The sequence below is a fragment of the Engystomops pustulosus genome, chromosome 5 (assembly GCF_040894005.1).
Source record: "Engystomops pustulosus chromosome 5, aEngPut4.maternal, whole genome shotgun sequence".
In the NCBI taxonomy this organism is placed as follows: Eukaryota; Metazoa; Chordata; class Amphibia; order Anura; family Leptodactylidae; genus Engystomops; species Engystomops pustulosus.
In genome coordinates, this window is record NC_092415.1 from 126,991,551 (window position 1) to 127,016,252 (window position 24,702).

The 24,702-nt window shown below is 42.5% G+C and overlaps 1 protein-coding gene across 12 annotated transcripts in view; it reads right to left on the bottom strand.

The window, feature by feature from the left end:
* Window positions 1–24,702, bottom strand: part of TMEM245 (transmembrane protein 245) — a 757,127-nt gene that overhangs the window by 412,063 nt on the left and 320,362 nt on the right. For 9 of the 12 annotated variants that reach the window (XR_011855834.1, XR_011855836.1, XR_011855831.1 and 6 more), the window contains one exon: window positions 16,473–16,496. The exons of the other annotated variants lie outside the window; for them this stretch is intronic. Coding sequence is in view for 3 of the 9 variants with exons in the window: in XM_072152982.1 (XP_072009083.1) it covers window positions 16,473–16,496 (24 nt within the window). In the remaining 6 variants the exon portion in view is untranslated. The remainder of the gene's footprint in view (window positions 1–16,472; window positions 16,497–24,702) is intronic. 12 annotated transcript variants of the gene reach the window in all.

The following is a 24,702-nucleotide window of genomic DNA, read 5'->3' on the forward strand; positions in this document are numbered from 1 at the left end:
TCAACTCTTCCACCTCACCTATGCATGTTACTTCTCAAATTTATTCTATCCTGAAAGATGAGCTGCACCCGGAGGATCCAGCATTTCTGGGGAATTGGGAGCAGGAACTGGGTGTTAAGTTCGGGCCACAGGAAAATTCTTTAATATTTGCCGCATCAAACCATGGAGAAATTCACTAGAATCTAGTAATCGTGGTTTCTGCTTAAGGGCACACCAGATTATGTGGCACTGTTTGCTTGAGCTTTTGGTGAGTGGTAGATGTTTTGTGTTTACAGCTCATCATGTGGTCTTCTCTACCCTTATCCTTAACCCTACATATCTCCAGACATTGTCCGGGTAAGACTTTTTTTTTTTTGTCTGTGTTTCACTGCTATGGTACTTAACTTTTTTAATAAAATGATTAAACTATGCATGTTTTACTGTCCAACTATGTTAATAAAGATTGGTATAATTTTTTATTGTATAACAAATTTGTTATTCTGGCCATTTCTCTCCTCCTTGAGGGGTACTATTGGGTATATATGCAAAGACTCTGCTGTAGATTTCTATTGAAGGAAATTGAATCTGCTTCAGATCCATGCACTATAGACGAGCCAATGCCAAAGGAAACGGCTTGCTATACCAGATATTAACCGGTTCACGACCGCCCGTCGTGTATTCACGGCGGCGGTTGGGTCGCGCTGTATGGAGAGGGCTCACGGGCTGAGCCCTCTCCATAGCCGTAATAGAGAGAGACACGTGGCGCCTGGTTATGTAGTGAGTGGAAGAGTCAACAATCTTGAAGGAGAGGGTGAAGGTAGAAAATAATGATGTGGTGGGCTGCAGCGTACCCTGTGGCACACAGGAGATCCTGTGATCCAAAGTATTGTAGAGAGAGAGACAATAATGTCAAGAAAAAACACAGGTTTGTATGTGCGCGCTGCCCCTAAGTCTAAATAAGAAAGATGGGCTCTGGATAGTGACGAGTATTTTATTATTTTTCAGTAACGGACGACGCGTTTCAAGGACGTACTGTCCTCTTCATCAGGTCCTTTAGCAAAATACACTAAAAAGACATTAAACAAAGGTGGGGGGGGGGGGGAGGAAGGTGGGGACATAAATATATGGAGTATAAAATTCCATATAAAACTTGTGCATTTCACAATGATTAAAGGATTACAAGCAGCACATAGCTATACACAGATAAATAAAGGTTAATAGGTCTAGACATACATTAGTACGGTAAAAAATCTATGCATAATACAATGTATGTATGCATAATACAATAATGCAGAAATTCCAATAGAAGACATTAAAAAATGTTATAAAAAGGCATGGGAAAAGGACTAAAATGACTACCACATGACAGAGATAGACGTGAGATACAGGGACAGATAGGGGGGCTTACCTGGATGCAAATATGGTCTAGGTAAAGGTTTGTGGAGATAGCAGAAAATGCCTGGGTGGGTAAAGTAAAAAACTTAAGTTGAAATTAGGAGATATAAAGGGGAGGGGGGGGTGATGGGCTATAAAAAAGGGGGGGCAAGGGGATAGTACCTGATAAGATGGTAGAGCCAGAGCACAGGGGCAACGTTCCTTCAAATATAGGGGGTAAACATCAGCGGCTGTGACTGACAGATTCTATGTCCTGTGTGGGATAGATTAGGTAGGGTAAACAGAGGAAACTTAATATTGGAGGACAAGTAGGGAAAAAGGGATGGAGGGCAGGTTCTGGACTTACCACTAGCCGAAGGACCGGTCACTCACGCTGCATACCAAAATGTAGCAGCAGCATGAATGGCTCGGGGGGGTTAATAAGGGCGCGCCAGAAGCGGCGCGTGCGCAAAAGAATTGGTTTGCGCCAGATTTGGCGCATGCGCAGGAGGCATGTTATGCGCCAGATTTGGCGCATGCGCAGGGGATCCGGATCGTGATCCAGGGGATTTGTGTCGCGTCTAGTGTTGTGTGGAAAGCAGGGTGGGGGGAGGATGGGGTACGCGGGGGGAAGGAGAGTCAAACGATATGCATGAGAAGGAGCGACAGTGGGCATAAGAAATTTGCACAAGAATAGGAGTTTGCATGGTAGTGAGAGTTGGTAAGTGGAGGAGTTATCAGAGTTAAAGTTTACAACACTGTAATACCCAGATAGACAAAATAAATTAACTAGTGATATAAATGCATATACAGGCATCTGGGATCACTGTAGGTCCAAAAATCGTGTCTAAAAGTCCATAAAATCGATCGATAGCCAGAGTCCATTTCAAAGTTGGTAGGGGAGGATCCTGTTCACGTTCTTATTTCAGACTCGTTCCAGGGACTCGTTGAGGCCATTAGGGGATAAGGTATTCAGCTTGAAGATCCAGTAGTTTTCCCGTTTGATGAGCTGGTCCAGTCTGTTCGGATGATTCTTTGGGATTTGTTCGATTGGAATTAAGGAAAGGCTACAGAAGTCCCTATCGTGGTGAGTTAGGCAGTGCCTGGAAACACTGTGTAGGAGAAAACCTGCCTTGCACTTGCTGCGGTGGGTATTCATTCGTTCCCTGAGTGTTTGTGATGTTCTGCCCACATATTGTAGGGTGCACGGGCACTCAAGAAGATAGATAATATACTCAGAGTTACAGTTGTTGAATGAGTTGATGGAGAAGGTTTCTTTGGTTGTATTAGATGTGAAGGTGGTAGATCTATGTGCGATGATCTCACAAGTTTTGCACTTTGCTGCCCCACATTTGTACGAGCCCGTAAGTTTAGGAAAAAGACTAACAGTTGTTCTGTCAGGGTTTTTTTTGCAGAGTCTGGTGGGGGCTAGAAGGTTTTTTAGTGTGGGCGCCCTTCTGAAGGTGATTTGAGGTCTTACTGGGAGCGTTTTGGTGATATGGGGGTCCTTGAGTAGGATGTTCCAATGTTTGGCCAAGATATTTCTGATAGTTTTGTGGTCTGTGGTGTATCTGGTGATAAAGTTTGCACTTCTATTTGTACTGACTGATTCGGTCTGGCGAGAAGGAGCTAAACATTCTTTTTGTGTGAGGGCATGCGTTTTGTTGAAAGCATCTCTAAGGATCTTTGTGGGATAGCCCTTCTGGGTGAAGCGATCTTTAAGAAGCTTAGACTGGGTCCTAAAGGTATCCGTATTGGTGCAATTCCTTCTGACCCACTTATACTGACTATAAGGGATATTGACAAGCCATTTCTTTGGCTTGAAATGGCTTGTCAATATCCCTTATAGTCAGTATAAGTATAACCTTCTCCATCAACTCATTCAACAACTGTAACTCTGAGTATATTATCTATATTCTTGAGTGCCCGTGCTCCCTACAATATGTGAGCAGAACATCACAAACACTCAGGGAACGAATGAATACCCACCGCAGCAAGTGCAAGGCAGGTTTTCTCCTACACAGTGTTTCCAGGCACTGCCTAACTCCCCACGATAGGGACTTCTGTAGCCTTTCCTTAATTCCAATCGAACAAATCCCAAAGAATCATCCGAACAGACTGGACCAGCTCATCAAACGGGAAAACTACTGGATCTTCAAGCTGAATACCTTATCCCCTAATGGCCTCAACGAGTCCCTGGAACGAGTCTGAAATAAGAACGTGAACAGGATCCTCCCCTACCAACTTTGAAATGGACTCTGGCTATCGATCGATTTTATGGACTTTTAGACACGATTTTTGGACCTACGGTGATCCCAGATGCCTGTATATGCATTTATATCACTAGTTAATTTATTTTTTCTATCTGGGTATTACAGTGTTGTAAACTTTAACTCTGATAACTCCTCCACTTACCAACTCTCACTACCATGCAAACTCCTATTCTTGTGCAAATTTCTTATGCCCACTGTCGCTCCTTCTCATGCATATCGTTTGACTCTCCTTCCCCCCGCGTACCCCATCCTCCCCCCACCCTGCTTTCCACACAACACTAGACGCGACACAAATCCCCTGGATCACGATCCGGATCCCCTGCGCATGCGCCAAATCTGGCGCAAACCAATTCTTTTGCGCACGCGCCGCTTCTGGCGCGCCCTTATTAACCCCCCGAGCCATTCATGCTGCTGCTACATTTTGGTATGCAGCGTGAGTGACCGGTCCTCCGGCTAGTGGTAAGTCCAGAACCTGCCCTCCATCCCTTTTTCCCTACTTGTCCTCCAATATTAAGTTTCCTCTGTTTACCCTACCTAATCTATCCCACACAGGACCTAGAATCTGTCAGTCACAGCCGCTGACGTTTACCCCCTATATTTGAAGGAACGTTGCCCCTGTGCTCTGGCTCTACCATCTTATCAGGTACTATCCCCTTGCCCCCCCTTTTTTTATAGCCCATCACCCCCCCCTCCCCTTTATATCTCCTAATTTCAACTTAAGTTTTTTACTTTACCCACCCAGGCATTTTCTGCTATCTCCACAAACCTTTACCTAGACCATATTTGCATCCAGGTAAGCCCCCCTATCTGTCCCTGTATCTCACGTCTATCTCTGTCATGTGGTAGTCATTTTAGTCCTTTTTCCCATGCCTTTTTATAACATTTTTTAATGTCTTCTATTGGAATTTCTGCATTATTGTATTATGCATACATACATTGTATTATGCATAGATTTTTTACCGTACTAATGTATGTCTAGACCTATTAACCTTTATTTATCTGTGTATAGCTATGTCCTGCTTGTAATCCTTTAATCATTGTGAAATGCACAAGTTATATATGGAATTTTATACTCCACATATTTATGTCCCCACCTTCCCCCCCCCCCACCTTTGTTTAATGTCTTTTTAGTGTATTTTGCTAAAGGACCTGATGAAGAGGACAGTATGTCCTTGAAACGCGCCGTCTGTTACTGAAAAATAATAAAATACTCGTCACTATCCAGAGCCCATCCTTCTTATTTAGACTTAGGGGCAGCGCGCACATACAAACCTGTGTTTTTTCTTGACATTATTCTCTCTCTCTCTACAATACTCTCCATAGCCGGTAAGTCTTTGCTGCATATTGCAGCAAAGGCTTACCGGTAACACCCGCAATCGGTGCCGGCAGCCTCAAAAAGATAGCGCCGCATGGGCGCCGCCATCTTACCTGGGGTCGCAGCTACGTGACGTCATCGGGGAGTGGCGATCCGTCTCCATGGTAGCCTCAGGTCTTCCGAAAACACGAGGCTATTTCGTTTTAACCCCTTCATTACAATGTGCTGATAGCACATTGTAATGAATGAGGAGAAAAATCCCCATATACTGCCATACTGCAGTATGGCAGTATATAATAGGATAGATCAGACAACCTAGGGTTAAAGTACCCTAGGGAGTCTGAAAAATAGTAAAAATAAAAAAAGTTAAAAAAAAAAATTATAATAAAAAAACCTAAAATTTCAAATCACCCCCCTTTCCCTAGAACTGACATAAATATAAATAAACAGTAAAAATCATAAACACATTATGTATCGACGCGTCCGAAAATGCCCGATCTATCAAAATATGATAACGGTTTTTCAATACGATTAACCCCGTACCGGAAAATAGCGCCCAAAGTCGAAAATGGCACTTTTTTGCCATTTTGAAAAATATAAAAAAATCTATAAAAAGTGATCAAAAGGTCATACAGTCCTAAAAATTATATAATTGAAAATATTATCAAATTTCGCAAAAAATTACACCACCCACAGCTCCGTACACGAAAGTATAAAAAAGTTATTAGCACCAGAAGTTGGCAAAATAAAAAAAATAATTTTTGTACAGGAGGTTTTAATTTTTGTAAATTTATGAAAACATTATAAAACCTATATAAATTTGGTATCCCCTTAATCGTATCGACCCAAAGAATAAAGTAGACATGTCATTTGGAGCGCTCAGTGAAAAACGTAATATCCAAGCCCACAAGCAAATGGCGCAAATGCGTTTTTTCACCATTTTAACTTAATTTGGAATTTTTTTCCCACTTGTGAGTACATGGCATGGAATATTTAATACTATCTCTATGAAGTGCAATTTGTTACGCAGAAAACAAGCCGTCACACAGCTCTTTACATGTAAAAATAAAAAAGTTATAGATTTTTGAAGGTGGGGAGTGAAAAATGGACATGAAAAAACAGGAAAGGGCTCGGTCCTTAACCGGTTAAGGACGATAACTGGGCCTAATTAGTTTTGCAACTTAAACAGTTTAGATCTCCAAAGGCTTGCTCACTGTCATTACAAATTACGAAATTTAACCCCTAGGCGCACCAGGACGTTATAGTACGTCCCCGGGGCTAGATGCTTAGCGCACGGGGACGTTCTATAACGTCCTGCTTCTGGCACCGGCTCACGAACGGAGCCGGTACCAGAAGCAGCGGCTGTCAGCTGTCTAGTACAGCTGACAGCCTGCGCTAACACCCGCGATCGGAGCCGGCTCCGATCGCGGGTGTTAACCCCTTACACGCCGCGGTCAAACATGACCGCGGCGTGTAAGGGTGTTTGCGCTGTGGATCGGATCCCCCGTGCCGCTTACCGGGGGATCCGATCCACTTCTGGGCAGCTCCGAGGACTGGCATGTGCCCCGGAGCTGCCCGGTCTCCATGGCAGCCAGACCCCTTCTGGGTCTGACTGTAAACTGTCTGAGCATGCGCAAGCTTGCTCAGACAGTTTACACTGCTCTACAATAAAATAGTATTGTAGAGCAGTGTATTGAACTTAAACCAGTGATCAGAGCATCACTGGTTCAAGTTCAAGTATGTATAAGTAAAAATATGCAAAAACACTTAACACTACACATTATAATAAATAAAAAATAAATACATAAAAATATAAGCCCCTAAAATGTCACTTTCCCATAAAAACACTTAATAAAGTATAAAAAACACAAAAACACAAAACCCCCCGCATATTTGGTATTGCCGCGTCCGTAACAATCTGCATAATAAAACAGAATCGTTACTGGACCCGCACGGTACATGCCGTAGAAAAAGAAAACGCAAAAACGTTCCGAAAAAAGATAATTTTTAATTAATACCCTATAAAAAAATGCTCTAAAAAGTAATTTAAAAAATGTTATGCACTCCAAAATAAGCCCACTAAAAGGAACAACTCTTCTCGCAAAAAATAAGCCCCTAACTAGATTTGTCAGCTGAAAAATAAAAAAGTTATGCATATGAAAAGATGATGATGCTAAAATGAACAAGATTTTCTCCAAATTGGTTTTTATTCAGTACAATTGAATAAAATACACAAAACCCCCACATATTTGGTATCCCTGCGTCCGTAACAATCTGCATAATAAAACAGAATTGTTATTAGATCCGCAAAGTTAACCCCGTAAAAAACAAAACAAAAAAAAGCTCCAGAAAAAAGATCATTTTCAATTAATACCCTATAAAAATGCTCTAAAAAGGGATTTAAAAAATGTTATGCACTCTAAAATAAGACCACTAAAAAGAACAATCCTTCTCGCAAAAAATAAGCCCTTAAACAGATTTGTGAGGCGAAAAATAAAAAAGTTATGCATATGAAAGACGGTGATGCTAAAATTAACAACATTTTTGCCAAATTACTTTTTATGCACTAAAAATGGGAAAAAAATAAAAAATCTATATAAATGAGGTCTTTTTGTAATTGTGGCGACCCATAGAATAAAAATAATATACTATTTTTATGGTATGGTAAACAGCCAAAAAAAAAAACCCATAAAAATCTTCCTGAAAAGTGATGATTTTCATTTCCTCCACCAACAAAGAGTTAATAAAATCTCACCAATTAGCCTATAGATTCCCCCAAATTACGTACCAGAAAAGTGCATCTCATGTGGCAAAAGAAATAAGCCCCTATAGGTCCACATTAAAAAAAGAAAAAAATTATAGCCTGTACAATGTGACATAGCTAATCTGATCTGGATGGCGCCTCCTTCCCTTCTATGCCCGGCCGTGCGCCCATACAGCAGGTTACCACCACATATAGAGTATCCGTGTACTCGGGAGAGATTGGGTAACAAACTTTGTGGAGCCTTTATTCATTTAATCCATTAATTTTCCACCCAAAATGAGTGTATTGTGAAAAAATATTACAATTTGCAGACTGCACCTCCATTTTGTTTTAACCCCTATAAAACACGTAAAGCGTTAACAAACTTCTTAAAAGTGGTTTTTCATACGTTGAGGTGTGTAGTTTCCACAATGGGGTATTTTACGAGTCCCACTATTATTTAGGCCTCTCAGTGTCAATTAGAAGTTGAGCAGGTCCATCTAAATACAGGTTTTGGTGATTTTACAAAAAATGTGAAAAATGATACCTAAATTCTGAGCCTCATAACATTCTAGTAAAATATGTGGAATCTTAAAAAACCATGCCAACATAAAGCAGACATTTGGGAAATGTAAGTTATGAATTTATTTGGGAGCTATGACTATCTGCATCAAAAGTAGAGAATTTAGAACGTTGAAAATAAAGAATTTTTCCAAATTTTTGCCAAATTTAGTTTTTTTTCATAACTAAACACAAAAGATATCATCCAAATTTTTAAACTAATTTGAAGTACAATGTGTCACGAGAAAACAATCTCAAAATCCCCTGGATATCTCATAGCGTTCCAAAACTATAACCACTTATAGTGACACAGGTCAGATTTGAAGAATGGGGCCGCATCCTTAAGGCCAAAATAGGCTGTGTCCCCTAGGGGTTAATAGACGTGAATTTTTGGGAGGTTTATGGATACTCCCATTTATAAGGAGTTGGATATGGCTAAGGAGTCCAAACATGGCACAAAGCGAATCAAAATGCCTTCCCTTTAATGCCTTCCCTTCCCTTTAATCCCTGCATGTTTAATACTGCTTTCTTTGGCGCAAGTGGAAGGGCATACCAAGATTACCATACCAAGATTTTCATATCTGTACGGGCTTCTTAAATAATTTTAGAGACTTGGGAGAAGCCACTCTCTTTGAAATTACCATTAGTGTGGGAGCAGTTAGAGCAACTAAAATCTGACTAACCTATATGTCCAATTTTTTTAAGCTGACATTATTTATTATTTAATTTTTTATATAACATTCATTATTACATTTTTTAAGCTGTCACCTAGCTAGTTGCCAAACTGAGTCCTGCCCAAAGAAACTTAACACATTCCAATTACAATTGGATTTACAGCAGTTCTACAGAGGCTTAGAACTTTCTTTAATACAGAAATTGGGTCCCATCTGATCCTCAACAAGCCCTCATTTGAGTAAAGGACCTTGGCCTTACAACTAAGAGCATGTTTATGCCACCTAAAAGTGACCATGCAGTGGAGAAATTTTATTAACAAAGATTTGTAAAATTTAAGAGGGATATAGAAAGGGGCATACTACATTACCCAAATAATTGTTCTAATCTTGACCGACAGGCACTAGAGTTTCTTATCCACTATAAAATAAAAACATATTGGCAAACCAGCTAATAAAGGGGGACTAATACTGGTAATGGACATAAAAGATAAGTGAAATACTCTCACATCTAGCAGATCAGGGCCGACTCCAGGTTTCATTGGGTTCCTGGGCGACAGAGCCTCAGTGGGCCCCTAAAACACTCTCCTGTTCCCTGAAATATTCCATAGTTTATCATCCCAAATAGCCATGTCACGGTCATGGCTGTTTTAACCAGTTCGCGTCCGCCCGCCGTGTATTCACGGCGGCGGTCGGGTCGCGCTGCATGGAGAGTGCTCAAGGCTGAGCCCTCTCCATAGCCGGTAAGTCTTTGCTGCATATTGAATCCTCTCTCCTTCTCATGTACATTGGAGGTGATTAATATTTTTAGTCTATAAACCAGCAACATTCACACATGCAGCAAGACATTTATACAGGCAGACACACATGCAGAAAGCTACATGCAGACAGCTACATACAGACAGGTGCAGCTACATGCAGACAGCTACATACAGACAGGTGCAGCTACATGCAGACAGCTACATACAGACAGGTGCAGCTACATGCAGACAGCTACATACAGACAGGTGCAGCTACATGCAGACAGCTACGTACAGACAGGTGCAGCTACATGCAGACAGGTGCAGCTACATGCAGACAGGTGCAGCTACATGCAGACAGGTGCAGCTACATGCAGACAGGTACATGCAGACAGATGGAGCTACATGCAGACAGCTACATACAGACAGACAAGCATGGAGGCAAACACACACACACACTGACAGACAGATACATGTAAACACACACACATGCAGGCAAACACATCACACATACCATACACTCACTATATGGATCAGTAATACACATCCATACATGTCACATACCATCACACACCCTGTGGTGTCTGCAGCAGCCCTGGTATCACACAGAGGAGTCGTCAGGCTTCTCCTCCTCCACCTCTTGGTCACGATTTCTTAGCTGCCAGTTTTCAGCTTTACTGCAGCTCCGTGGGAAGAGGAGATGGGGGGAAGGTTAAACCTATGATGTGCTGCATCACACAGGCAGCTCTGTCGCCTGTTCTGTACCTTGTCCAAGTGGATGAGGAACAGTGCAGGACACAGGACACTTCCTCAGGCCTCTCAGGAAGTGAAGATGTGCACAGCGTTTGTGGGCCCCGGCAACTCTCTGGGCCCCGGCACTTGCCCAGGTATGCCGGGTGCTGGAGCCGGCCCTGTAGCACAAGATTACTGTAAACTTCCCCAGGATCCCTCCACTATATCTTCCTTTAAAATCAAACACACTTTAGACCACTACCTTCAAGACAAAACAATAAAAAAACACATAATTTTCTATTTAACTGCGGACAACCACTTCTAGTAACCTTCAATGAGTTTCTTCCAATGCTCTGCTGGAAATTTAGACCATTCTTGTTTGGCAAACTGCTCCAGGTCCCTGAGATTTGAAGGGTGCCTTCTCCAAACTGCCATTTTGAGATCTCTCCACAGTTTTTCTATGGGATTCAGGTCTGGACTCACTGCTGGCCACTTTAGACGTTTCCATTGCTTTCTTCAAACCATTTTCTAGTGGTTTTTGAAGTGTGTTTTGGTCCATTGTCCTGCTGGAAGACCCATGACCTCTGAGGGAGACCCAGCTTTCTCACTATGGGCCCTACATTATGCTGCAAAATTTGTTGGCAGTCTTCAAACATCATAATGCCATGCACACGGACAAGCAGTCCAGTGCAACAGGCAGCAAAGCAACCCAAAAACGGACTTTAGGGACCGTGTTCTTTTCTTTGAAGGCCTCTTTTTTTCATGTAAACTCTATGTTGATGCCTTTTCCAAAAAGCTCTACTTTTGTCTGACCAGAGAACATTCTCCCAAAATGTTTAAGGCTTTCTCAGGTACGTTTTGGCAAACTCCAGCATGGCTTTTTTATGTTTCTGTGTGAGAAGTGGGGTTTTCCTGAGTATCCTACCATACAGTCCCTTTTCATTCAGACGCCAACGGATAGTATGGGTTGACACTGTTGTACCCTCGGACTGCAGAGCAGCTTGAACTTGTTTGGATGTTAGTCAAGGTTCTTTATCCAACATTCGCAATCTTGGGTTGAAATCTCTCATCAAATTTTCTTTTCCGTCCACATCTAGGGAGGTTAGTCACAGTGCCATGGGATTTTAACTTCTTGATGACACTGCGCATGGTAGACACAGGAACATTCAGGTCTTTGGAGATGGACTTGTAGCCTGGAGATTGCTCATGCTTCCTCACAATTTTGATTCTCAAGTCCTCAGACAGCTCTTTGGTCTTCTTTCTTTTCTCCATGCTCAATGTGGAATACACAAGGACACGGGACAGAGGTTGAGTCAACTTTAATTTATTTCAACTGGCTGTAAGTGTGATTTAGTTACTGCCACCACCTGTTAGCTGCCACAGGTAAGTTATAGGTGCTGATAATTACCGTATATACCGGCGTATAAGACGACTTTTGAAGACAGAAAAATCTTCTGTCTAGTCTGGGGTCGTCTTATACGCCGGTAATCCCGACCGCCCGCCGTGTATTCACGGCGGCGGTCGGGTCCCGGTGCATGGAGAGGGCTCACGGGCTGAGCCCTCTCCATAGCCGGTAAGTCTTTGCTGCCGGTAAGTCTTTGCTGCATATTTTCACAGCGATAGCGGCGCATACTCACCCTCGATGTCTACTCACCCTCGATTCTGGCCCCGATGTCTGCGCGGCTCGTCTTCAGTCTTGCGCGACGTCTTCTTTCTTCTGCTGGGCGCCGCCATGTCTTTCCCTGGGGCGGCGCCTAGTATGACGTCAGCAGCGGCGCGTCATACTAGGCGCTTGCCGGGGAAGATCAATGGCGGCGCCCAGCAGAAGAAAGAAGACGGCGCGGACATCGGGGGAGCAGCGCAGCACATCAGGGCCACCGGAGGGTGAGTATATAAGTTTATTTTTTTTTTAATGCTGGGCTGGGCTGTGCTGTATACTACTGGGGGCAGTGCTGTATACTACTGGGGGCAGTGCTGTATACTACTGGGGGCAGTGCTGTATACTACTGGGGGCTGTGCTGTATACTACTGGGGGCTGTGCTGTATACTACTGGGGGCTGTGCTGTATACTACTGGGGGCTGTGCTGTATACTACTGGGGGCAGTGCTGTATACTACTGGGGGCAGTGCTGTATACTACTGGGGGCTGTGCTGTATACTACTGGGGGGAGTGCTGTATACTACTGGGGGCAGTGCTGTAATGGTAATGTTGTTGTTGTATGCCTTATGTTTATGAGCGACAGTTTTCCTGCTATATACCTGCATGTCATAAGAATTTAAATTAAAAAAAGGACCATGTTAAATTCAAATCTGTTTTTTTTTTAAATTTTTACCGGTGTTTTCTATGCGTTGGAAAAGGAGTAGTCTTATACGGCGAATATATTCTAAACTCTATATTTTAAACAGGAAAGTAGGGGGGTCGTCTTATACACCAGGTCGTCTTATACGCCGGAATATACGGTACACAAATTAGAGAAGCATCACATGATTTTTCAAACAGTGCCAATACTTTTGTTCACTCCTTTTATGTTTGGTGTGGAATTACTGTTTAATGTGTGGAATTACGGCTTATACACGAGTCAAGTAAAAAATAAAAAACTTAATACTCACCCTCCGGTGTCCGGATCGTTGGCAAGGGTCCCGGTCTTCAGTGCGAGGCTCCCGATCTTCAGCATGGGTCCCGGCAGCTCCTCTTCTCTCTTCTGTCGCCGGTAGAGTCGGGTCCATGCGGTGGTGTCGCCGCTGATGACGTCATCAGCGGCGACACCACCGCATCATAATGTGTGCCCCCCCAGACTCTGCCGGCGATAGAAGAAAGAAAGAAGACTCACCGGCGGGTGAGTATTAAGGTTTTAATTTTTTTTTGGCAGGGAGCTGGCTGTATACTACATGGGGGCTGGCTGTATACTACATGGGGCTGGCAGGCTGTATACTATATGGAGGCTAGCTGTATACTACATGGGGCTGGCTGTATACTACTTGGGGGCTGGCTAGCTGTATACTACACCCTCGGCTTATACTAGAGTCAATAGGTTTTTCCAGTTTTTGGTGGTAAAATTAGGGGTCTCGGCTTATACTCGGGTCGGCTTATACTTGAGTACATACAGTATATCCGTAAATGAAGATAATAATACCAAAGAATTTCTGATTGCAATATTTTTTGGGAAACAAATTTGTATTATCTGACAATTGCAGGGGTGCCAATATTTTTGGCCACCACTGTAGACAATACATGGGACGGGCCTCTCAAACACACTTTAGACCTTTCAATGTTCTCTGAATCAAATTTGGCCAGAGCTGGAATTTACCATTAATTTTACCCTTGATAGGATTGACTTCCTGGACACCACCGTTATTAAAAACTCTGTAGGTTTGTTTTTAAGTTGAATTTGTATGTAAGTCGGAACTGTATATTTTATCATTGTAATCCCAGCCGGAACTTTTTTGGTCTCTGTGACAATTGGATTTTAAAAATGTTGGGTTGTCATAAGAATCAAGATCAACAATAAAGCTTCATTAAAGACAGATAACTGTTACAGCTGTTTATTGTAGCCTAGGACTAAAGTACAATAAATTACCAATATCCAGAGGTCCGTTTGTAACTAGGGGTTGTATGTAAGTCGAATGTTCTTAAGTAGGGGACCGCCTGTATTTTGTTATCCCTATTCGGTGCCTGAAGAAGGCCTGATGTATATAGACCGAAACATTGCATTTAATGTTTGGATTGCTGTTATTTGAAGAGTGGCAAGTTTCTTTTACATAAACCTCTGAAAATAAAACCTAGTGTAATTTTTTTCAAGCTTAAAAATATAATGCCTTACTGAAAATAAAACCTAGCGGCAATCATTGGTCCACTGCTGCCCAAGCCGTACATTATCATTAGTAGATCAGTAGGGAACGGGAATCTCTAACCCAACCATTTGGCAGTGCAGTTAAATGGGGATTATAGGGACAGCTGTAAGTGGTGATTCAAACCATATAGCATGGAATTTCTTCTTTTTTTTTCATTATTAAAGATTTTTTTGAGGGGTGGGCAGAATTCACTATCTTAAACCAATCAATGTGGGTTAGGGGGTGGGCTGACATCCAAAACCAAACTTTTCTGGCAGTATAAAATTTCATTAACGAAGACCTGGTCCACAGTAGACTGCAATAGCTCCGCGTGTACCAGAAGAAGGCATATTTTCGGGTCATCAAGTAGAAATTTTCGGATTTGTGTCCAGAACTCTTGCACCACAGGCAGGTGAAGGAAGGTGCCCGAGATCCCTGACCACTTAGGACAGAGTCAGGGAAACCTGGACGGAACTTGCTGGCTCTAGCAGTAGTTGAGTATGCACGGCAGAGGACATAAATTTGCCACGTCCTATCAACCGGGCAGGGAAAGACTGTTTGGGTGTGGTAAGAGCTATATCACACTCCTCATCTGTCTGTGGGTCTATCTTACTCTCCCAGTGCACTCTCGCTGGGACAGGGGCTCATGCAGAGTAGCATACAGCAGGGAGATGAGGTCTCTGTCAGGTTCTTTAAGGACAGTGGTGGCGAACCTATGGCATGGGTGCCAGAGGCGGCACTCAGAGCCCTTTCTGTGGGCACCCAGGCCATCGCCCCAGCACACCAGACAAGACTCAAAAAATCTTCCTGCAGTTCCATGAAACTTAAAAGATGCTTACTTCGCTACTTGGGACTGTAGGAAGAGGAATAAGAAAGGGTCGAATTATTTTTGGAGGACCTACTGCTGGCCCCACGATTCTCTGTGTACAGAAGGAAACTGGAAAGAAACTAAAATGATGAAAATTTTCCATCTTTCTACTGTGTTGCTGTCCTCAGGAGGCCAGTATGATTGAAAGCTGCTGAACAGGGAGCAATAAATCACTGCTTAAATTTTTGGTTGGCAGCTCGCGATAAATAAATGGGGTTTTGGGTTGCGGTTTGGGCACTCGGCCTCTAAATGGTTCGCCATGACTGTTCTAGGAGAAGGGGAGGAATAGGAAAGGGTTTTTTTACCACCATCCTCTCCTAGAAACAGCAGCTACAGCGTGGCCGAGTGGAATGGCAGGTGAAATTAATATGGAATCCTTCAAATGCTGCAATACACTGTCCTCGCTTATGTACTTATGTTACCCCCCTGGCCCACCAACCAGCCCAGCTAGGCACTACATTTATCCCACAGTTGAGTAATGCAGACCTACTCTCGCCTATAACAAAAAAAAAAAAAAAAAACGCTGGTGGAGCAAGGAAGACACCCGTAGTTCTCCCATTGACTCCAAATAGAAGATGCTTGGGGGAGGAAAAGAAGGGGGAATGAGGGCTGCTAAGCAGCGCCATGGTGCATGTTTTTTTAAGGTGAAGCAGGGGATATGAAATAGATGAGCAGCCCAGTAGCTTAATGTCCAAGAGCCCAACCACTCCCTCCTCCCAGGACCGAATAGGAAATGGGTGGCCAAACTTGCCCATCTGCCCTCACAGATGATGGATGTCACACAGCTTTGTAGTCAAGGTATATATACCGGCGACTGCAGTAAAACATATAAAATTGTCGGTAAAAGGATCAACCTTAATCAGATTCAGACCAGAGCCAGAAGGGGAGGCATGTGCAGTGAATAGTGTTTAAACCGTAGCTAAAAAGCTTAAAGCTGAACATACATTAAGGATTTCAGGTGAGCTTTTACTATACAACATATTGTTCCTAAGTGATCTGTGGAGGATGTCATATTTGATGACGCTACCATATATTGAAAAAGTACAGACTAATCCCTGTATGGCCTAAAATAGAATAAATCTCTGTTGCTCAACATTAATACCTTTGCATCTATTCTTCAGAAAATTATTAAATCTTTTCAGCTCAATAGTTCCAACCATTTAACAGACATCTACAATGTTCAGCAGTTGCCAGAGTAATTTATATTCTAAAGGCAGGGATTTTCAGCAGAAATTAGTTGAAACCTTTAGAAATGGTTTTGCCCATCCCCAAAATCGCTAACATATGTTCAGCTCAAGACACACACAAAGTTGCTTTTTAAATTTGAGGATGCTTGTGTTAAACATGTAAAATGAAGACAAACAGTTGAAGAAGCTTTTGCTTTACCTGCTTATTAAGCCAAAGCCACATCTTTGTGTGGGCAGAAAAGTGCAATGGAAAAAAAGAGCAAAGAGAAAATGGGAGGAGAGAAAAATAAGGCAGAAGTAAATTAGTGAAGAATGTACAAAGACAATGTGGAAAGAACAAGGGAAAAAAGATAGCAAGACAGTATTGTATATTTCCATAATACCAGCAAGACATAGTTGCATAGTTTTTACTAAAGCTGAATACCAAATCAACAAATGCCATTCATTTTATAACATTAGAACATCTCAGTTTGTCCTCAGTCATTATGCTATGTGAAGGAAGCTCCTTTTGGCTCGAGCAAAGTAACAAAACAAAAACTTAAAAAGGGCCTTTCACCTGTAAAAATTGCACTGGAGCTGCTTACTAATGTAAGCAGCTACTAATGCTACAACAGACGGAGCAGTGTTACCCTGCTAGCGTTATCGGAACCCTCCGATAACACTAGCAAACACTGCCCCACTGTACAATAGAAACCGTGCTGTAAGCGGTAGGGCGTATTCATGAGGGGGCGTATGAAGCTCAACAGTCACAGTAGGAGGGGCGGTCCGGGTGGTGAAGCAGCGCCTCAGACAACCCCCTCATGAATACGCCCGACTGTTTACAGCTTGATCCGGCAGTGTTTGCTAGCATTATTGGAGGTTTCTGATAACACTAGCAAGGTGACACTTCTGCATCTGATGTAGCACTAGGAGCTGCTTACTTTAGTAAGCAGCTCCTAGTGCAGTTTTTACAGGTGACAGGTCCTCTTTAAATGTCAATTTTTGTCACAAGTAAAAACTAATCTAACCAATTAATTAATTACAAAAAAGGAAAAAAAGCAGCACAGTCCTTGCGAAAAAGAGTCAATGGGTGCTATCCTCACTCTCACCAGTCAGAGTGTAGTCAGGGCCGGCGCTATGGGTAGGCAAAGGTCCCCCAGGGAGAAAGGGGAGAATCTCTTCTTTCAAATGAATCTTGAATTTTGTTTCTAGGTGCTATGGATCCAGAGATATTCAGGTTTAAAGTGAGAATATCAGGTGCCATTTTTATATATAAATATCACTTCCGATGGCAGTCTAACAGTTAATATCTCCGTTTTTCTGCACTTTAGAAACACAAATTTAGACTCTCTTCTTTCATAGGAAAAAAGAAGTGAGGTTCTATGAGTCACAGAACCAGAGATACGGACCCCTGAAGAGTAGCCCCCTCCAGATTCTTAGCCATCAGGCTACAGGGAGCATTTGCTGCACACAGGAGCTGCTGCACCTCACAGATAATGGAAATATTCACCTTATATGTTACTAGTACTACATTTTGAGAAGGGATAATATCAACTAATATTCATGTTTTTAACCCATCTCTATGCAAATCTAAGAACACATTTTGGGCCACATGTATCACTCGTTTTTTTCTGTTGTTTTTGCGCCTTTTCATTCAGGCGCACCATTTTTTGTGCCATTTTTGCGACTAAATGTGACTAAATGCTAGCTGCGCAGCAAAAATAACCAGCTTTCCCTCATTTATCCTAGCAATCCAGATGTTTTGATGCGCCTAATGATATTCATCACTTGCGACTTTTCATTTAGGCGCAAAAATGGGCGCAGAAACACTCCAACCCGAAGGTGGCGTTATCTGAGAAGAAAGCACTGAGCCCCTTTGCAGAACAGCTCATTTCTAGCAGAAAAGCTCATCCAGACACTGCAGACACTAGAACAGATCATACAGACATGAGATACTCTGCAGACACTAGTACAGATAATACAGTCATTAGATACTCTGCAGACAGGAGCTGCAGACTCTATTTACAGTTCATCACCTTCTATTTACAAAACATTCTGCAGAATCCTGAGCTCAGAGCAAGAGAGAAGAGAACATTACAGAATGTTGCACATAGTACTGACAAGTGTCCCCCATGTAATTCTGCACAGTATCACCAGTGTGTCTGAGGGGGATACTGTGCAGAATTACAGGGGTGCAGCAGGAGATCAGCACTGGGGGATCCCCTCCAGGAGAAGCCACTGCTGAGGAGATCACTGGGTGCAGGGTGTCACACACCTGGGTGCTGCTGTGAGTTATCTTCATTCTGGGCTGTGGGAGAAGCAGAGAGGAGCTTGTAGCAGGATGACATGTAAGTGCCCGAATCTAACATTGCGCCTAAACTGCGCCAAAATTGCGCCTAAACTGTGTTAAAGTAAAGTGATTAATAAGAGGCTGGAAATTAACTTATCAGAGATGGTTGTAGCTTGTGATAATTCTGGCAAAATAGTGCGCCAGAATTTAGGCGCAACTACTACACTTAGGCGCACAAAAGTGATAAATGTGGCCCATTCTCTCTTATTCCCTTTTATTTTGTGATAGTTATTTTTTGTTGGGAAAATTGACTGATACGATGAACATTCAATTCTCTTCGCCTAATGTGACTACACCGCGACCAGAACATGTCCGAAAAGTTATATGTAACACCAAAAACACACACATGTCCTGGTATAAAGTTTTTATTTCCCATCATCCTCCATTATTTACACCGATGTTATGACGTTCTCACTTTCATTCTTATGAAGCGCGGAGGGTTCTGTTATTGTGATAATACAATGGCGACATCTAAACGTGACTTTTATTAGAGGGGTTAATGGATGTATAGTTATTTATTTGGGTGACTATTGTGTAAGGAACAGACAATGATAGATCTGTGTAAATTTTCTGCAGTTCCCTTTGCTGCATATTTTGGTGAATATACACATGTGGGGTCTGTATGATCTCCTCACATCTTACTTTTTTAGGAAAGTAGATTTTCTTTATATAAGTATCTGGATTTGTACATATTTTAGAGGAAATTTGGAATGTTAATTGCCAAATGCATCGCCTGGTTGTCTGCTTTCAAAATTCTATAGGTTTTATGGCGCCTTTACTTTTTATTCTGTTTTATATATATATTTTGCAGGTTGTGACTGTCTAAAAATGTCTAGCTAAAAAGCAGATATCTAGTTATTACAGTGTTAGTGATATTATGTGGATTTATTTATGTGAAGATATCAATATGGGACATTTGTGAACTCTACACATGTCCATGTATTACATTTAGGAGATGTGAAGGTAAATATTTTCTGTTTGGATCAAATTTTTTGCCATCAAAGTCAAATTTTAAGTATTTTTAATAAAATGTTTCAATTTGAATCAAAATTGCATGAAGGCGCCTATGTCTATAAAATCTTTGATGCAATTTTGAAAATGGGGCAAGTGTCTGCTTTCAGAAAATATCGGTCCCCCTCCCCAAATTTTTTGGAGTGTGGGAGGAAACCGGAGGACCCGGAGGAAACCCACGCAGACACAGAGAGAACATACAAAATCTTTGGAGATGTTGACCAGCGCTGCAAGGCTGTAGTGCTAATCACGGAGCCACCATGCTGCCCATAAATCTCCCTATCATCTATCTATCTCCTATAAAACTCTCCCATATTACAGTTTGTTTTACCATACTAAAGGAGCCTCTTGCTGACTGTGACTGGTCATAAAATAGTTTTATTTTGGGGCCCCACTTTTAGTTTTGCCCAGGGCCCCACTTTGTCTAGAACCGGCCCTGAGTGTAGTAGATATCCAAAGAATGAAAACAGGCAGTGTTCTGTCCTCTGCAGAAATCTAGCTGCTTAGGTTTCCGTCTGCAGTGTAAGGTTGGTAACAGCGCCATCTACTGGTGGTTTAGCACATTTCCTAGTTTGTAGTTTTCAATGCACTATGGGAAATCTTCTAAGCATTATGGGAAATCTCCTGAGGCATTGTGGGATTGCTTATTACTGTAGTCTGTAATAACAGCAGCCATCTTTCCTCATATCTGATAGTGTGAGGAGCCACTTCATATAACTTGTTTGTACCTCAAGTTCATTACAAACAGCCTGTTCCAGCATAGTTGGTGAGCACATTATCCATGTATATGCTGACATGTTTGTAGCTTCAGTATGAGTGATGTATTACCTCATGTTGTGAATGACAGATTTTCTATTCCATGTACCATATCATTTGATGTATTCTGAATACCACTGTTATTCATCCCATAGTTTCACCTTTTCCTGTCTGCTATCAATAAAGAGAAGATTTACAGTTTTTCTACAGTCTTTTCTTAAGAGGACAGGGAGGTTTAGCTACATGTCAGATTACACACCGTGCTAACGTGTAAGAGGACAGTATAGTGAAACAACTGCTAATTACAAAAGCTCTTGAGATCAGACTATACGGAGTCCGCCATTATCCACGCAGAGCCTGCATACGGATATCGTAACAGTCTCCAAACAGTCGCACCATGTCTCAAAGTAGAGCATCTTCGGTCAAGACAAGGTCCCTCACAAGTGGCTCTAACAGGACATCGATCAGAGAAGCTGCCGCCATTGCCCGCGCAAAAGCAGAAGCGGCAAAAGCGAAATCCAGCTTTGCAGAGCAGGAAATAGAGATCAGGTTAAGAGAAGCTTCCCTGAGTATGGAGAAAGCACGCCTTCAAGCAACCCTAGAGAAACTTGCTGCTGAGAAAGAGACAGCAGCCGCCATAGCAGAAGCAGAATTTCTAGAATCATTAGAACTTCCAGAAACTGAGAAGTATCTCCCGCCAGAGCTTGAACACCAGGATCCAGAATCACGTACCTTACAATACGTCTATCAACATTCCAAGTCAGACGGAGACTATTATTCACAACTTGATGAGGAGCATCTTAACAAGCCAAGCCACCGTGTTTATTTGGACCACTAGAAAGTCCACTATCAGTCTCCTTGCTGCAAACAAGAAGATTTGCATCCAGATAAAGCAAGCTACAGCCACCTCTCTCCAGAACAGAAGGTCAAAAACCCACTCCAGCTGAGAGAGATGCCCTTTGCTTCAGAACACTACTACGCAGGTGGAACAAAACCAGAGACTTCTAACAGGTATGGTTGCACACCACACATGCACTCTGACAATACACCACCAGTCAGGTCCAGTGCAAATCAAGCCACGATGGACCTTGCCAGGTTCCTTGCTCGACGTGAGCTGGTCACACAAGGACTTGTCAAGTTCAGCGATCGTGCTGAAAATTATAGAGCTTGGCGAGCTTCATTCCAAAATGCCACCAGAGACTTAGATCTGTCAACTAGTGAGGAACTGGATCTCTTGGTAAAATGGCTAGGCAGCGAGTCTGCTGAACACGCTAAAAGAATCAGAGACATTAATGTAAATTATCCAGACATTGGTCTTAAAATGGTCTGGGATAGACTAGATGAATGCTATGGCTCACCAGAAGTCATAGAAAATGCCCTGTTCAAGAGAATATGCAAAGCTTAGGGAGTTAAGTGACTTGTTAATGGAGTTGTGTGTTGCAAAGGTACAAGGGGATCTGGTAGGATTGACATATCTTGACACTGCTAAAGGTGTGAACCCCATAGTGCAGAAACTCCCCTATAACCTGCAAGAAAAGTGGCTCATTATTGGTTCTCGATATAAAAAGACTTACAATGTACAATTTCCTCCATTTAATGTATTTGTAGATTTTGTCTCTGAACAAGCTAGAATTAGAAATGATCCTAGCTTTGATTTCACATTGTCATATTCCACCACCCAGGTTAGTAAACCTCGCAGGGATATGGTGGAAGTGCACAAAATTAACGTTTCCTCCACAGGTTCAGCCCATGAAGGAGGAGATAGAGTCAAGGACCCAAGCAGACAGTGCCCTATACACAGGAAGCCACATTCCCTACTTAAGTGCAGAACCTTCAGGGAAAAGTCATTAGAGGACCGCAAGGCCTTCCTAAAGGAACATAACATCTGCTTCAAATGCTGCTCTTCAACACTACACTTTGCCAGGAATTGTGAGGTCAGCCCAAAGTGTACTGAATGTGATAGCACAGAGCATAACACAGCCCTACACCCAGGATCACCATCGAGGACTTCGCCCCATACCCAAGTGCATAGCGGGGAGTTGAAAGATACAAATCCTGATTCTTCAGAAGTAACCACAAACTGCACAGAGGTTTGTAGAGATTTCATAAGAGGCAGGTCATGCTCCAAAATCTCCCTAGTAAGAATTTACCCAGCCAACGAACCAAACAAAGCCATCAAGGTATATGCTATTCTTGACGACCAAAGTAACAAGTCATTAGCCAAGTCTGCCTTCTTTGATAGCTTTAACATCAGAGGCCCCAGTGCCCCTTACTCTCTGAAAACTTGTGCCGGTACCGTAGAGACAGCTGGAAGAAGAGCAAGTGGCTACATAGTTGAGTCAATAAATGGTCAAGTGTGTCTGCCCTTACCAACAATACAGGAGTGTAACCAGATTCCTGACAACAGGTCAGAGATACCTACACTAGAAGTAGCTGCAAACCAACCTCATCTGAAGTGTATAGAACATCTGATCCCAAATCTTGATCAAGAGGCTCAGATAGTCTTGCTCCTTGGAAGAGATATCCTACAAGTCCAAAAGGTTAGGCAACAGATCATTGGCCCTCACAATGCCCCGTATGCTCAGAGACTCGATCTAGGATGGGTCATAGTTGGAGAGGTCTGTTTAGGAGGTGTACACAAGCCAACTACAGTCAACAGCATGCTTACTAGCACACTTGAGCGTGGACGTCCATCTCTCCTCCAGCCATACGAAAATCAGTTCTTCATAAAAGATCTGCCACACAACACTTCATCACCTAGTACCTTTGATGGCACTGCCTATGACAACTGCATCTGGGATGGAAACCAAGATCATCTAGGGTGCACAGTTTTCCACAAGACAAAGGAAGACAATTGTTTGGGAATGTCATTTAAAGACAGACTGTCCCTAGACATAATGGAACAAGGAATGGTTCAGAACGAAACAAAGAGCTGGATTGCACCTCTGCCATTTAGGCCTCAGAGACATCGGTTGCCCAACAACAGAGAACAAGTTTACAAACGATTTGTCTCTCTAAGACAGAACCTACAAAGGAAACCAGAGATGAGGGATCACTTCTTTGCCTTCATGGAGAAAATATTCCAGAACGGTCATGCAGAGTTAGCACCTAAACTTCTGGATTCTGAAGAGCCCTGGTACCTACCCATGTTTCGAGTGTATCACCCAAAGAAGCCAGGTCAGATCCGAGCAGTACAGCTTGAGACCTATGCCAAAGAAATCGACTGTGTAATCAGTCAAAGACCAGTACCTAAAGACGGTGTTCTGAGGAAACTTAACCCAGTCATCGATGATGATGGATTTTTAAGAATACGAGGACGTATTAAGGAAGTCAAAATGGATTTTGCAGAGAAGCAGCCTGTTATAGTTCCCGGACAGCATCATATAGCTACTCTCCTTGTCTACCATGAGCGGACAAGGCACCAAAATGCAAGACCACTGACTCTGATATCCAATGATCCTGATGACCCAACTGTGCTTACCTCAGCCATACTTCTTACACAGAAAATGGGCACTGTTTGCACCCCACCTGCAGTATTCAATGATAAAGACCTTTACAGAAATCAATGGAGACAAGTTCAGAGTCTCTCCAATACTTTCTGGGACACGTGGGGAAAACAATACATTCCCACCCTTCAACCAAGGAGAAAGTAGCAAACCATGAACCCTAACCTCCAGCCTGGTGATGTGGTGCTCAAAGATTGCCAGTCAAGAATAAATAAGTGGCTGTTAGGTCTCATTACCATGGCATTCCCAAGTAAAGATGGGAATGTACGGAAGGTTGAAGTTAAAGTACGGAAACAGAGTGAGACAAAATTGTTCCTAAGACCAGTAGGAGACCTTGTTCTACTGTTTTCATCCAATAAACAATAGTGACGTCGGCCGACGTCAAGCGGGGAGTGTTCTGTCCTCTGCAGAAATCTAGCTGCTTAGGTTTCCGTCTGCAGTGTAAGGTTGGTAACAGCGCCATCTACTGGTGGTTTAGCACATTTCCTAGTTTGTAGTTTTCAATGCACTATGGGAAATCTTCTAAGCATTATGGGAAATCTCCTGAGGCATTGTGGGATTGCTTATTACTGTAGTCTGTAATAACAGCAGCCATCTTTCCTCATATCTGATAGTGTGAGGAGCCACTTCATATAACTTGTTTGTACCTCAAGTTCATTACAAACTGCCTGTTCCAGCATAGTTGGTGAGCACATTATCCATGTATATGCTGACATGTTTGTAGCTTCAGTATGAGTGATGTATTACCTCATGTTGTGAATGACAGATTTTCTATTCCATGTACCATATCATTTGATGTATTCTGAATACCACTGTTATTCATCCTA